This window comes from Elephantulus edwardii, unplaced genomic scaffold (assembly GCF_000299155.1).
Source record: "Elephantulus edwardii isolate Elephantulus edwardi_28Jun2011 unplaced genomic scaffold, EleEdw1.0 scaffold00018, whole genome shotgun sequence".
NCBI classification, from domain to species: domain Eukaryota; kingdom Metazoa; phylum Chordata; class Mammalia; order Macroscelidea; family Macroscelididae; genus Elephantulus; species Elephantulus edwardii.
Window position 1 is genome coordinate 22,775,010 of NW_006399768.1, and position 14,947 is coordinate 22,789,956.

General features: G+C 43.7%; 1 protein-coding gene across 1 annotated transcript in view; it reads right to left on the reverse strand.

Moving 5' to 3' along the window:
• Positions 1–541: 541 nt before the first annotated feature.
• Positions 542–14,947, reverse strand: part of ENPP6 (ectonucleotide pyrophosphatase/phosphodiesterase 6) — a 113,467-nt gene continuing 99,061 nt past the window's right edge. Inside the window, exons 7-8 of the mRNA XM_006882278.1 lie at positions 7,286–7,409; positions 542–747 (exon numbers count right to left, since the gene is read on the reverse strand). Coding sequence (XP_006882340.1) covers positions 542–747; positions 7,286–7,409 — 330 coding nt within the window. The remainder of the gene's footprint in view (positions 748–7,285; positions 7,410–14,947) is intronic.

The following is a 14,947-nucleotide window of genomic DNA, read 5'->3' on the forward strand; positions in this document are numbered from 1 at the left end:
ACACCCTTGCTGATGTTGTTTTCACGTGGTTGAAAAAGCTCCATAAACTGAGTGGGGAAACAAGTGTCAAAATTGTTTTAATGTAAACCTCTTCTAGAATGGAAGATGTATCCAAGATTGTGGCCATGACTCTGAGGATGGCCTGGACACTGAGAAAGGGTTGGCCTGAGGGCGGCTCTGCAGGCAGTGACAGAGGACCACCTTGTGTTTTCTTCTCAAAGCTTGCTTTCTACTGGGGTAAGCCCCTGCTCAGACTATATTTCATTTTGTTGAACTACATTAAAAAGAAGATAAAAGTGAAACATGATCAAACAAAGAAAGGCTGAAGGATTTTCCCCTTTACCTTAAAAAAAGGTGGTGGGTTTTTTTTAAAGAGTAGGGATTTTATGTATAAAATTACCCCAGAATAATATATGTACAATTAAAATGGCCTTGATTGTGTTAATAAAGCTATTTATTAAAATAGAAAATGGGAAGGGGGGGGCGTCCACTTTGGAGACACAGCTGCTGATAGTGTCTTGGACACTAACAAGCAGGAAGATCAGTTAAACAGGAAGAGGAGAAGCAAGGTCAGTGTCCAACCACTCCACTGGACAGATGGTGCTGAACTGTACTGGTCCTTCAGCATGCACATCACTCGGGACCAGGAGCCATTGTTGGGCAGTGGCGGGATGTCTGCCACGTGGCACATGACATTGTACACATCCACAGATCTGATGGGAGCAGCTCTGAAGTTGGGCTTAAAATCTGAAAGGAAAGACAAACAGGCTGTCATGGTCTCTCACTGGACAGAGAGGGGCCAAAGGTCAGAAGATGGAGTAATTATGCTCAGAATTAGAAACATTGGGATTGAAAGATCAACTCTATCAGGGCATGGCTGAGTGATTGTGAATGTGGAGAATGTCAAAGATGGGGTGCAATCCAGATGAAGTTGTTCACCACAGATTAGTAAGGAAGCACAATTAAACTCATGTGTATCTTGCTTACTGGGTTCCTGACAGATTATAATGTTTCAAATCCATTTAGGAGCATCTTGGAAGAAGAACCATTCAGATCAGAGCCATACTTCATGTAGATGTTCTACTTTGTAGCACAGGGGATCACAACAAAACAGAATTGGCTTTAACAGCAATGACTTGATTTATTTTGGAATAGATTATTGTGTGTAGTTATCACCCATCTATAAAAGGAGACTGGCTTGTTGCTATTATGCCGAACAGGTTTCAACAGATCTTTCAGACTAAAGATGAGCTTAGATCTTCTTCCAAAAATCATCCAATTAAAATAACCTTTGGATTATAATAATCTCATCTACAACTGAGCATGGGGTGGCACGGGACCAAAGAACATTTCTTTCCCCCAAGTGTGGGGTTGCCTTGGACCAGGGATCAACCCCATGGAAGCTAATCACAGCAGAGGTTATGAAAGGAAATTATTTCCCTTGGGCTCATTGTGATGAGTGTCCTTAAAAGTGAAACCAGCAAAGACTCTCTTTGTGTTCTCTCTGTGACAGAGCTCTCCTGGAGTGGCACAAGGGTCACTTGGGCGGCTCCAATTCTGCAGAGAGCAGGAGACCAGGTGTGGACACTAAGGCTTGACTGTCTTGCTGAGATCTTCATAACTAAATTAGTATGTATTCTGGGATCCCCATTCTTCCCAAGGTTAGCCACAATTTGTTGTGATCCACACAGTCAAGTGCCTTCCTAACCACTGTTGTTATTGTGTACTGTCCAGTTAGAGCTGACCCATAGCTGACCTCCAGCGGGTTTTCAGAGGCAGTTATCACTCAGGAGGAGATTGCTCATCCTTCTCACAAGGAGCAGCTGGTGGATTCGAACTCTGTGTCTTCAGGATTGCAGAGCAGCTTCTTGCCACTAGGCCACCACCAGGGCTCCCAATTATTACTAACATTTATTATAAAAAGTCCAGATGGTGCTGTGGGTCAAGCTAATGGGAAAGTCAGTAAATCAAGGTCACCAGCCACGCCTCAGAAGGAAGACTAAGCGATCTACTTCCAGGAAGATCACAGCGCCTTAGATACCTATGCACGTAACTCTATTCTGTCCGAAAGGCTTGCTGATAGTTGACAGAGTCAACTATGCGACAGTGAGTTTATTATTAAAGAAGGTGATAGAAATGGTTTGTACCAGACAACTAAGCTCAATGTTAATGGTTCAAACCATGCAGTACAAAGGCCTGGTGATCTTCTCTCATAAAGATTGCAGCTGACACATGGGATCACCATGAGTCAAACACAGGCACAATCACCCTTCATTGTCTTGCACTTTGTAGATACTACTTTTTTTCCTGCAAATTGAACACTTGTGTCAAGATTGTATTAAAAACAATATTATCAGTGACATTTTTCCCAACAGCATGTGTTTACTTTGTGTCTCAGAGACACATTTTGGTAATTTTTGCAATTTTTTTTTCATGATGATTTTTCATACTTGATAGGACACAGTACAGTGTAGATGGACTTTTTATCTGCACTGAAAAAGCAAAAAGTTCTTATGACTCATTTTATTGCAATATTTTTTGGTTGCCTGGAAATGAATTAGCAGTATCTCCAAAGTACACCTGTAAAGGAAATAGCTAACAGGTGTTAACTGTGGGTTAAAAAGATTCACCTAAGAATTTGGGGAGTTCATTTTCTTTTGAAGTGGGGAAGGTACAGAGCTTAAAATGAGTAACAAAATCCAACACCCAAATCTCAGTCAGTTGCTGCTGTTGGGTGGACATTGACTATAAATCATGCTAGGAGGAGATTACCCAACTTTCTCCCTAGGAACAGCTGAAGGACTTGGACCAGCTGAAGGACTTGGACTGAGAGGCCTGACCTAGGATTATGGCTCTCTATGGACTACACCACCAGAGTGACCTCAGCCAAACCCAGAGCAAAGAATGGGAGGGTTGTGCCAGTATTTCAGCTTTCTTAATACTAAGGTGAATTTTACTAACTAACATAGTTTTAGTAACTAATGTAAATTGTAGTGGTTACATTTCCTCAGCAGAAGAATCAGCTAAAGAAAGAGCTATCAGTGGAAAGACCGTTCCAGTGACTATCGCACTGTCCCCACCACATGGGGGCCTTGTCCTTGTTGTGTGAGTGAGAAAGTATAGGGTGGTGAACAATGATACTCTGTGTCCTCCTTCAATTTGCCAAACACTCCCATTAACACTTTTCAGGAGAAACTGAGATTGAGTAATCCTGGCAAAAGTGATTATTAGGAAAAAAAGGATTCTTTTAGTTGAACACAATCAAGTCCTTTGTGGGTGGGCTCATTTAGTTCAAGGATCCCTGTTGTGTAGGGATAGGACTCAGGACCAAGAGCTGAGCTGATCTGCCTGGAATGAGGCAATTCCTGAAGGATAGTTTCTACTAAGCCCAATTTAGGAGTATAGTTTCTATTAAGCCCATTTTAGGAGACTCTCCCCCTCAAAAAACCCCCCAAAACCCGCTGCTAGTTTGAGATGGCACTTTGAACCTGGATTGAAAATTGAAGTTATTCCTATTGGTTTGAAATTTCTAGATATTTTTAAAATGTTTCTCCCAGAGCAAAGAGGCTCTGCAGGCTCACACTGTGCGGGCTCTTCAAGCTGCTTCCTGCGTGAGCCTTGCTGGTTTGCAGGCAGTTCACTGAATCACACGCCTGCTGTCTTATCTTCACTGTGAAGTTCTCCAGGGCAAGATTAGCTTGTTCAAACTAGAAACTGGGATTAACCAGAGTGAGGCTATCTTCCAGAATTATTTCCTTTTTTCTTTGCTGCACTAGACTTTCTGACTTCTGCAGCTGTATCGAGGTAGCTACAGCAAGGCCCACCTCCTCTGTAAGCAAGAGGTGCAGACGATTAATCAGGAGGGAAGTCCCTTTATCTCAGAGTGCAGCTAGATAGCTATTAAAGACCTCACTCTTACATTTTCACTGGAGTAAACAGTCAGTGTGTAAAGCTGTTCAATCTTTCATGAGAACTGGAGCCAGAAACGTGATGGGTGTGGGAGGCTCTCGAGGACTATATCTGCCTGGAAACATTTTTGTAATTAGCTCAGGCCATTTTCATCCAGGGCGTCTTTCTGTCTGTAAAAGACTGGGGTTTTTCGTTTTCAAGGAGCTTACGACTAAGGCTTTTGTTCATGGACAGAATCTCCCCAACTGAATGTAACTTGAAGCTAGTGAAAGTTTGGGTGCTGTGTTGAAAATGTTTGATTTGGATTAGATTTGGTTCTGCTTTAAAATTTGCTGGAGACTGTTACTTTTGCTTATTCCTTCAACAGATAATAGTTTTGCATTTCTAATCTTAATTCTCTTTTCTGGAGAGGGAAAGGGGAACTCTGGTGTGGCATAGTCTGTAGGGAGTTGTACTGCTAACCCAAAAGCAAGCCTGTCTGGTGGTTCGAATCCACCTAGGGGTCTGTGGCAGAAAAAGAAGCAATCTCTTCTTCCTATGTGATTTACAACCTTCTGCAAGCCACTGGAGGGCCAGCTAAGTTGTTCTGATTCAGCAGCAATGAGAGAGAGAAGAGAGGGAAGAGGCAATTCTTTTCAGTAAGTGTTGCTGGATAATATTTTCTCACAGAAAGGCAATAGCCAAGGAATGTCTCCAACTTAATCGACGTAATACACAAACTTTGAACTGTGGTGCTGGAGATCAGTATTGAATATACCATGCACTGCCAAGAGAACAAACAGATTCATCCTGGAGAGGGTTAAACCAGGCTGCTCCTTGGAGGCAAGGATTCTGGGGCTTCATCTGACATACTTTGGACATGTTGGAAGGAGGGACAGGTCCTTGGAGAGGGACATCATGCTTGGGAGGGTGGACGGACGGTGCAGGAGGGGAAGACACTCTATGAGGTGGATTGATTCAGTGACTGGGATAATCGGGATGGGTATGTCAGAGGCAGTGAGATTGGCACAGGAGAGAGCAGGGTTTAGGGCTGCTGTACTTAGGGTCGCTATGAGTCACAAACGACTCAATGGCACATAACAACGACAACAACCCACAAACTATGCCCTAAATCCATTCACCTCTGAACTCTGCATATCTGACCTCCGATCTAGTTGACCACTGGCTAGTGACCACATGATGGAATATCCTCTCAGCTGTCTGAGGTCAGTGATATGAGCCCACTCCTGTACTTGTAAATGCTTGCGGCTAGTGATGTCCACGCTGGGACTTGGGAATTTAGACTACACGTGGGCAAGGTCTTGGACCAAGTTACTCTGTCATGAATTGAATTGTGTCCCCTCTCCATGAATACATGTATGTAAGAATGCAATGTGGAAACTGTGTGATGATCTCCTAGGATCAGATAAACCCAATTGTGAAAGATGAAGGGTGTTTCTGTGGTACTCCCTGTAACACCTTTTGTCTCACAACAGATAAATGAGGGAGAAAATGAGGGGAGGCCCTCCCTCAGATACTACCAAGCACTCACCAGGAGTGAAGTGTGTCCTTTTGGACTCAAGCCTCTATACAAGGAAGCTGCTTAACACCAAGGATGTCCAAGGCACCTACAAATGTTACAGGAAATGAGGGCCTCCCTTCAGGACTGACCGAGAGCTCTGGTGGTTTAGTTATAGGGAACTGTGCTGTTAGCCCAAAGGCTAAGCTTTTCCGGTACTTTGAATCGACCAGATCTCCCACTTCTATGGGAGAAAGATGAGCAAACTCCTCCGTGGGATTCACAGCCCCAGAAACCAAATTGAGAGTCCATTTCTACTCAGTGGCAATGAGTTTGAGTCTGACTCCTGAAGAAACAGAGAGAAAAGGCCTTCTAGAGCTGACATCTGGAACTTAAATGAGAGGGGAGATTTCTGTGCACTACAGTCATCCGCTTGTGCCTTCCCTGTTACCACAGCCTAGATAACTTAGCCACATTCCCTAAGCTCAGGATCCCACAGGCACTGAGGGAACTACAGCTATTGGCACCCCTGATCTCAACAGCTGTTTTGTGATAAGTCGAGTGAAGCGAGGCTGGAAGAACGTGGTGAGCTGACTTATCTTCAGTCTTTCTACATAGAGAAGGGCAGGGCTTCTTTCTAGATGTGGTCTCTAACCTATCATTTGAGAGGAGAATGTAGACTTTTGTGGGATGAAACATTTTGATCACCATCTGGAAAAGGATATTTGGAATGTGGAATCAGAGTAAACTTGCTGTATTTAATAGGGATTGCGGACAACAGTAAGAAAGAAGAGGACCTTGTGAACTAGTCAACAGAGTGCTGAATGTTTTTGCTGCTTTTGAGATATATATATATATATTTAATAAAGAAGGTGTTCATGTAGCAGAATGTCTCCAGTGTGTCTGAGGATCTTTTACAAACTGTTAATCTATAATACTGTCCCAGTTAAAGCAAATATCCAAAGGGGCCCTCTTCATCTCCCATCTCTTCAGACACTAAAAATTCATCTAATAAAAAGTCATGTTGTTGTTGTTGTTATTGTTAAGTGCCGTCTAGTCACAAGTGACTCATAGCGACCCTATGAAGGAGAGTCCTCGATGCTTGGGTGCCTTTCATCCTCTCTCCAGGTTTATAGGGTTTCCGGAGGCAAGCTATTATGGAAGTAGATATCACTCCTCCTTCCAAGCTTGTTTTAATTGGGGAGCTCCACCCCACTCTCTGTCCTCATTGGGTAGCCAACCATTAATGCAGTTGACACATCAGTGTCACCGTGTTCAGCCTCACAGCAACCAAAAATAAAGTCATAGCAAAAAAAAAAAGTCATAGCAAATTTGCCTTCACTCAAGCTTATGTCTCCTTTTCAAAGTAGGACCCTAGGTCATGTTGGAGCCTTTCCATTAGCATGCCTTAACATCTGGTTGGACCTTGAATTGAGTGAACTCTGTGAAATGGGTACATAGATGGGGAGGAAGGGCCCAAGACCCAGACCATGAGAAGCCTTCACACCCATTTCATTTCAAAACTAACAGCTATCAGCGCCCGATTTCTGATAAGCTTTCCTGCACATCAGATAGCTGTGAAATAACGTTTCAATGAATTATGCAAAAAATAAATCACAAACAAGTAGAATTATATGTTACCTTCACTGCAGTTGGGATCTAAATTTTACAAGGAAAAATATTTGACCACATACGTCAAACCCCAAGAAACATTTGAATAGAAGTCAACAAAAATGCTTTGGCTGTGTTTGCCAGGCATTGCTCACCAACAGGAGATGTAAAGAACTCACACTCGTCTCTACCAGCACCATTGACTCCTACTGAGGAGCAACCACCCTGGGAAGGGTCGACTAAGAATATGCTCATTTCCTTCCCTACCTGGACCAAAGGCCAAGAAAATGCCTCTCATGTCCATGAGCTCATTGTCGTATCCATGCCATCCATGCTGCCAGCCAGCCGGCTTTCCAGTGCTGTTCCTCCAATATGGGAGCATCTCTCGATCCTGAAACCAACCAAGACAATCACATGTTATGTCCCGAGATTAGACAGCATCTGATGCAAACTGCTACCCAGCATAACCCTAACTCTTCCACCCTCTTCCTGTTCCGGGTAGTTCGATGTCATGGGAAATAGTCCATGACATTGCTGCAGACTTCTAGGTGAAAAGGTATTTTCTTATGCTTGGCTGTACTGAAACACTAAATAGTACATAGGAGTATATAGTATATAATAGTATGTTATTTAATAGTATATTAAAATGCATATAACGCAATCACTTCATTTTACTTGAAAAGCAACTGAAGCCCAGGATCTGGCCTCTTACTCCACTCCCTACCATCCCACATACCAGCACAGGCTTCTAGCTCCTCCCTCGGGAGCAACTCAGAATAAGTCAGCCCACTCTACTCCAAGTAAAGGACTATGCAGACCTTTGAAGATCACATTCATGCTTCTCTTCTCCAGGCCACAAACTCTCCATTCTTTTCCCCGCGAGTCCAGACCGACCACAACCCTGTCACCTTCCTTTCCTTCAGAATTACATTTTCAAGACTATAGAAAGTTCTTTGTTGTGCAACGCAGAGCTTAAAGAAAGTTGTGTAAATCCTAAGGCAGCTAGGGGTAGCCAAATAATTGTGTTCTCAACTAATAGGCACAAGGTTGGTAGTTCAAGCCTCCTCTCATAGCACCTTGAAAGACAGATCTGGGGGTCTATTTCCCAGCAATCCCACGCTTGGAAGCCTCCTGAAACACAGATCCTCCAGTGCCCACTGAGTCACCCTGAGTTAGAATCAACAGTTACAAAAGGAGGCATCGCAAACTGCATATGTATTATATATGTATTAGACATATATCATCATCTTGCTGGGCAGGATTTAATATTTCAAATATTACAAAAATAAGAGGTGGAAACCTTATGTGATCTACAGTAGAATTGTGGAGCTGTGGTCTAGAGGGCTTGCAATGGCCTTTCCCCCAAGAGCCTCTGTCGCACCTATTTGTTGTACAACATATATGCTTAACCCCTGTTCTTGTCTGTTCCTGTTTTGCGCCATCGAGTTGGAGCCAACCCATAGCTGACTTTCCAGCAGGTTTTCAGAGGCAGTGAATCGCATGGGAGAAGGTTGCCTATCCCCCTCCTGCAGAGCAGCTGGTGTATGTTAACCCCTCGCCTTTGGGATTGCAGCACAGCTTCCTACTACCAGGCCAGTAACACTCTGTAGGTGCACAGATTTCACTGACAGTCACCTAACAATCAATGCATTGCTAGATGGATAATATTGTTTTCTTCACAATGCAGATGGTGGAACTGGAAGTACAAAGATACTCTCAGAGACACAAAGCTAGTGACAGAGCTGAGGCTGGACTCAAGTCCGTTGACCCTGGTTCTCATACAATTTCCACTTCCACAGCCAGAGATCACAGCAATGTTCCTGCCCGCACTGATTCTCCCTCTAGCTTGCGTCTTCACCTCATTCATAGAAGCCGAGTGGAACATGTAGAAAAGAGGTTTGGGAATTTGACTGGCAATGGCTTCAATGTCAGTTTTGCCACGTTTAAGCTCTGTGGTCCTAGGAAAGCTGCTTAACTTCTTTCAGTTTCAGTCTTCTTGCTATATCGTGGGATGACAACCCTGGTTTGCAGGGATTTTGAGAATGACGTGACTGTATGTGAAATGCCTGGTGCACAAGAGGTGTTCCATAAATGGCTGCTGTATGGCCACCAGATGCCGCTGGCTGTGAGCAGCCCATAGGATGGCTGTGAGTACAGCACGCAGCGATGGTTGGATACTCCTTGCTTTATTTAGCTGTCACATTGCATTGCACACTCTTCTAGTCTCACCTCATGAATTGCTCCCTAGTATTACTGCTTTCCAAATCCCGCTATTTCATTGACTCTCTGTTTCCTGAATTTCCATCATCCCTTGAATCTCCTTGTCCAGCTGTAGCTTGTATTTTTCCATGAGAATGCTTGATTTCCTTATTGCCTTTCTAACTTATTATGCGTTGTTGTTCTTTGTCTGTGACGATGGATGCTCTCCACATATCCGTATTGAGTTTCATCACCCGATTCAACACATTGCATCTCCTATTCATCGTCAACAGAGCAAAGCCATTGATGAAAGGGAGATGAAGACTGACTACCAGAGTAAGAACTTGGAGTCTAAATTCCACTGACACAAACACAGCAAAGAAGAGGCAACGGAGGGATCTCTCTGACCATCGTTAAATCTACAAATGACACATGTATTCTTACTGAAATGAACAACTCCTCTGACAGATTTAAAGAAATGAATGACGAACTAGTGGGCTTTGTGGGAAAGCTGATCATTCCGTCCAGGTGATTGAGTGGGTGACGTTACCTCAGGATGGTACATCAAAGTGCACAACCTTAATCTCTTCTGGTGGCTTCCATTCTGCTCCCTAATATTACCATTTTTCATGCACACTTTGAGTTTTAATTTTTAAGAAACTGAGGTCCCAGACCACCACAGAAGATATCTGACAATTCTAGTTGGGAATCCTGACCCCATCTTGACCTTACCAAGCCCATGGGCTGCCACTGAGTGCCACCTAGTGACATGGCATCCCAGGAAGTACTCATGCTGCCCAGGGTAAGCCCAAGGAAAGGAAGGAGGGTAGAAACTGGAGCAGGTAGCGATGGTAGTGGAGGGTGTGTGTGTGTGTGTGTGTGTGTGTGTGTGTGTGGACACACACACATGTACATTCACTTGTACTCCCCAGTTTAAATCACTGAAAAAGTCACATCCATAGCAGGGTGGGTAGTAAGTCCCCAGAGACTACAGAAAACACTGGTCCTTCTGCAGCATATATTGGGTGGAGCACATGGAAGTGGGTTGTATCCTGGAAGCGGGTTATATCCCTCTAGTAAGTGGAAGGGGGCTCTGATGGTTGTTGTCTATAGTGTGTTAAGCTGTTAACCAAAAGGTCATGTGTTCTGGCAATTAGAAACTACCAGTAACTCCAAGAAATAAAGATGGGCAGTCCCCTCCAGTTATAAATAACAGCTTCAGATTGGCTGGTACTTTACCGAATAAGGCTCTGAGGAGGGGGTGGGCACACAGAAGGGAAACCGTGTATAGAGAGTCACTGTCAGTGGGTGTGGGGCTTGTGAATTATGGAGAGGGGTCACTATGGGACCAAAGGGACACTGACAGAGTGCAGTAGGGGTCCTGGGTAATGCTCTGGCAGGACTTAGGCAAAACAAGCCTCTTGAAACCTCACCTGAAGGAAAAGCTTCTCGAGAAAGTAGCCACCAGAGTGAGATGGTGAGAGGACTGGGGTGCCCTCGGCCCTAGTGACCTCTTCAGGAGGGCTTCCTGAGGGTTTGGTCATCCCTACAGGATGACCAAATAAGAGCATCTGTGGATACTAAAGGAGTGCATAAGATCTGGGATCTTCTGATTTAAAACCAGGTCAGTGCTTGGTAAACCTAGACTACTTGTTCAGCTTACAATCAACACTCTCTTCGGGATTAAAATAAAATACACACCTGAGGTAGATAGTTCCACACTGGCCGGTGCCTGCCAGGCCCCTCCTCTACACGGTAGTGGATGGAGTGCTAGACCCTTCCTTGAGAAGCTGCTAAAGTATGGTTAGTCATTTTCAACAGTGCTTACAATAGAAAGAATCAGAAAAAGTTGGTGAAAAAGTTCAGAGGTTAAGAGAGTATTGGGGATGGGGATGAGGTGCAAAAGGGACAGAAGGACAGAAAGAAACAGAAGGGATCCCCAATAGTCTATATTCATTGTTTCCTTTCCTCATGCATGGGCTGTTTCTTGCCTTGGAAAAACTCCCAGGGCATTTTTCTATTGTTGTTTTTTTTTTTGGAATATATTAGCACATACAGTTCTCACCCATTCCTGCAGCTTTCCCCTTAGTGGAGATCAGCAGATGGTTGCTAAGCCACTGAAAAAAAAAATGCTCCAAAGGAGAAACGGAGCAGGCAGCTTCTGGGCCAACATCTGGCCCCCAGCTATGCCTGGCACCCAAAACTGACTTCTCACAGGGCAAGTGGGGACCTGAAAATTCATCCTTCAAGGACTCCCTCCCTGACTAGAGACACTGCTGTAAGCTCTGTGTGTGTGTCTTCTGCTCTGCCTGGTGCTGTCTGCTCTGTGCCTTCTTTCGTCACCACACAGTTGTCTTCCTGACCTGTCACTAGAGAACACACCATTGGAACTGGTGGGTCCAACCCTGGCTCCACAGAACCTGTCCTAGGCCTGGTTCTTGAATCAGTGCATCACTGATTGGGTGTTTTGATCATTTTTAAAATTTCTTTCCACATGGAATGTTTGTTGTTGTTGTTGTTGTTGTTGTTGTTATGTGCCATGGAGTCTCTTGTGACTCATAGCAACACTATGTACAAGTGCCCTAAATGCCATTCTATCCTGTGCCAGCCTCACCATCTAAAACACACTCATTCCCACCACTCCAGTCACAGAATCAATCCATCTCGTCGAGGGTCTTCCTCTCCTGTGCCACCCCTTCACTCTCCCAAACATGATGGCCCTCTCCAAGGACCAGTCCTACCTTACAACATGCCCAAAGTATGTCAGACGAAGCCCCAGAATCCTTGCCTCCAGGGAGCGTTCTGGCTTCACCCTCTCCAGCTCAAACATGTTTGTTCTCCTAGCAGTCCATCATGGTATATTCAACACTCTTCTCCAGCACCACAGCTCAAAGGCATCAATTCTTTTTCTATCATTCCTACTCACTGTCCAACTCTCTGAGGCATAGCACACAATTGCTAAGACTATAGCCTGGATCAGGTGCACCTTAGTTTCCAGCCTGACGTCACTGCTCTTCAGTACTCTTGAGAGGTCCCTCACAGCTGAATTTCCCAATGCAATTTGCCTCTTGATTTCCTGGCTGCTGTTACTGAGTGCTGATTGTGCAGCAAAGTAAAACAAAACTGTTAACTGTCTCAATCTCCTCACCATCCATACTGATGCTGCCAACTGGCCCAGTGGTGAGAATCTTTGTTTTTTTGATGTTGAGCTTCAATCCATATAGGAGGCTGCAGTCCTTGACCTTCTGCAGCAAGTGCTTCAGGTACTCCTCAGTTTCAGCAAGCAGGGTTGTGTCATCTGCATAATGCAGGTGTTGATGACTCGTTCAACAATCCTGATGCCACATTCCTCCTCATACAGCCCAGCATCTCGGATGATCTGTTCTGCAAACAGATTGAAAAGGTATGGAGACAAAATACATCCCTGGCGGAACCCCTTCTTGATTTTAAACTATGTAGTGTCTCCTTGCTCTATTCTGATGACTGCCTCTTGGTCCAGGTATAGGTTTGCAATAGCACAATCAAATGTTCTGGGATTCCCATTCTTCCACATAGTCAAAAGCCTTTGCACAGTCAATGAAGCACAGATAGACATTCTCCTGGTATTCTCTGCTTTCTGCCAAGATCCAGCTAATATTAGCTATAATATCCCTAGTACCACGACCTCTTCTAAATGCAGCCTGCACATTTGCCAGTTCTCTGTTGACATATTGTTCCAAACGTTTTTGGATAATTTTCAGCACAATCTTGCTTGCATGTGATATTAATGATATTGTTTGATAATTTCCTCACTCTGTTGGGTCTCCTTTCTTTGGAATGGGAACAAATATCAATCTTTTCCAGTCAGTTGACCAGCTGGCTGTCCTCCAGATTTCTTGGCACAACTTAGCACATCCAGGGCAGTGTCTGTTTGTTGAAACATGTCAATTGTTATGCCACCAACTCCTGGAGCCTTGTTTTTTGCCAATTCCTTCATAGCAACTTGAACTTCCTCCTTCATCATCATAGGTTCTTGCTCATATGTTATTTCATTAAATTCTTCTATATCAGCCAATTCCTTCTGATACAGTGACTCTGTGTACTCCTTCCATCTTCTTTTGATACTTCCTGCATCATTTAACATTCTACCCAAATTATCCTTAAGTATTGCCACTCATGGCTTGAATTTGTTTTTCAACTCCTTCAGCTTAAAAAATACTGAGTGAGTCTGACCTTTTGATTTTCTGACTCCAGCTCTCTGCACATTTCATTATAGTATCTTGCTTTGTCATCCTGTGCTGCCTTTTGAAATTTTCTATTGTCATCCTGTGCTGCCTTTTGAAATTTTCTATTCAGCTATTTGATTTCTTAGTTTCTTCCTTTAGCTTTGGCTTCTCAGTGCTCTAATGCAATACTCAGAGTCTCATCTGACATCCATCTTGGTCTTTTCTTCTTCTTTAGCCTTTGTAATGATCTTTCACATTCTTCATGGATAATTTTCTTGATATCCTCCCAGAGCTTATTTGATCTATTCTCATTGGTGCCCAAGGCCTCAAACCTGTTCCTGAGATGGTTTTGAAATTCGAGTGGGACAGATTTTTTGACCAAATTTTGGTTCCCGTGGACTTGATTTAATTTTTCTCAACGTCAGCTTGAATTTGCATATGAGTAGTTGGTGGTCTGTCCCACAATCAGCACCCGGCCTGGTTTTCACTGCTGATATTGAGCTTCTCCAGTGAGTCTTTCCACAGATGTAATCAATTTGATTCCTATGCATGCCATCAGGTGAAATCCATGTGTATAGCCTGCATTTATGTTTCTTATAAAAGGTATTTGCAGTGAATAAATCTTTAATGTGCAGATTTCTATCATTCTATCTCCAGCCTCATTTCTCTCACCAAGCCCATGTTTAACACCTTATCCCAGTTACAACAGGGACACTAGCCAGGGACCTCCGCGGACGCCATTGCCAGAGAAATAGTTTTTGGGACTCAGGGAGGGGAGAGAGGTGGAGCTTTCCTGATCTCAACACCTTATCCCAGGTACTAAGGGGATATTAGCCAGGCACTCCCACGGACGCCATTTCCAGAGACATAGTTTTTAGAAACAAAAGTTGTGCACTGGTCCTGGAGGACACGTCCTTCTCTTCTGTGGAGCTATCCTCTTGCATCAGCACCTGGCTACAAATAGAAGACAAGCAGTATTAACGCACTAGAAGTCAATCCTGGAGTGAAAGTTTAAGAACAAGGATTTTTCTCAGAATCTTCCAGGAAAAGAAGTTGTACATGACAGTTGTAATTAAAGACTTTAAATTGAAGTCATACTAGCTGCATCATAAGAGACTGACAGCTGCATAATATGTTCAGAATCACAGAAATCCTGATGGCTTGAGACTTAGGCCATCACATGAGGGGCAGGTCAACGGGAACGGGTGTTGAATTGTGTAGGCAAAAGTAGGAAGGGATGGTGGTGGAGTAGGGAAAGGGTGGATAAAAAAAATGTAGCAAGGGTGACCAGTAACATTGAATCTATTGGTCATTTTTCTAACTGGGTAAATGTCTGTCATCTGCTCTTTTCTGTAAAATACTTGTCTGTCAGATACTATTATATATATTTTTAAAAAATGAGCTCCAAAGTGCATGGAACATTCTGTAGAATAGATCACATTCTAGGTCACAAGGTGAGCATCAATAGATTCAAAAACATAGAAATAATACAAACCATCTTGTCAGACCATAATGCCACAAAATT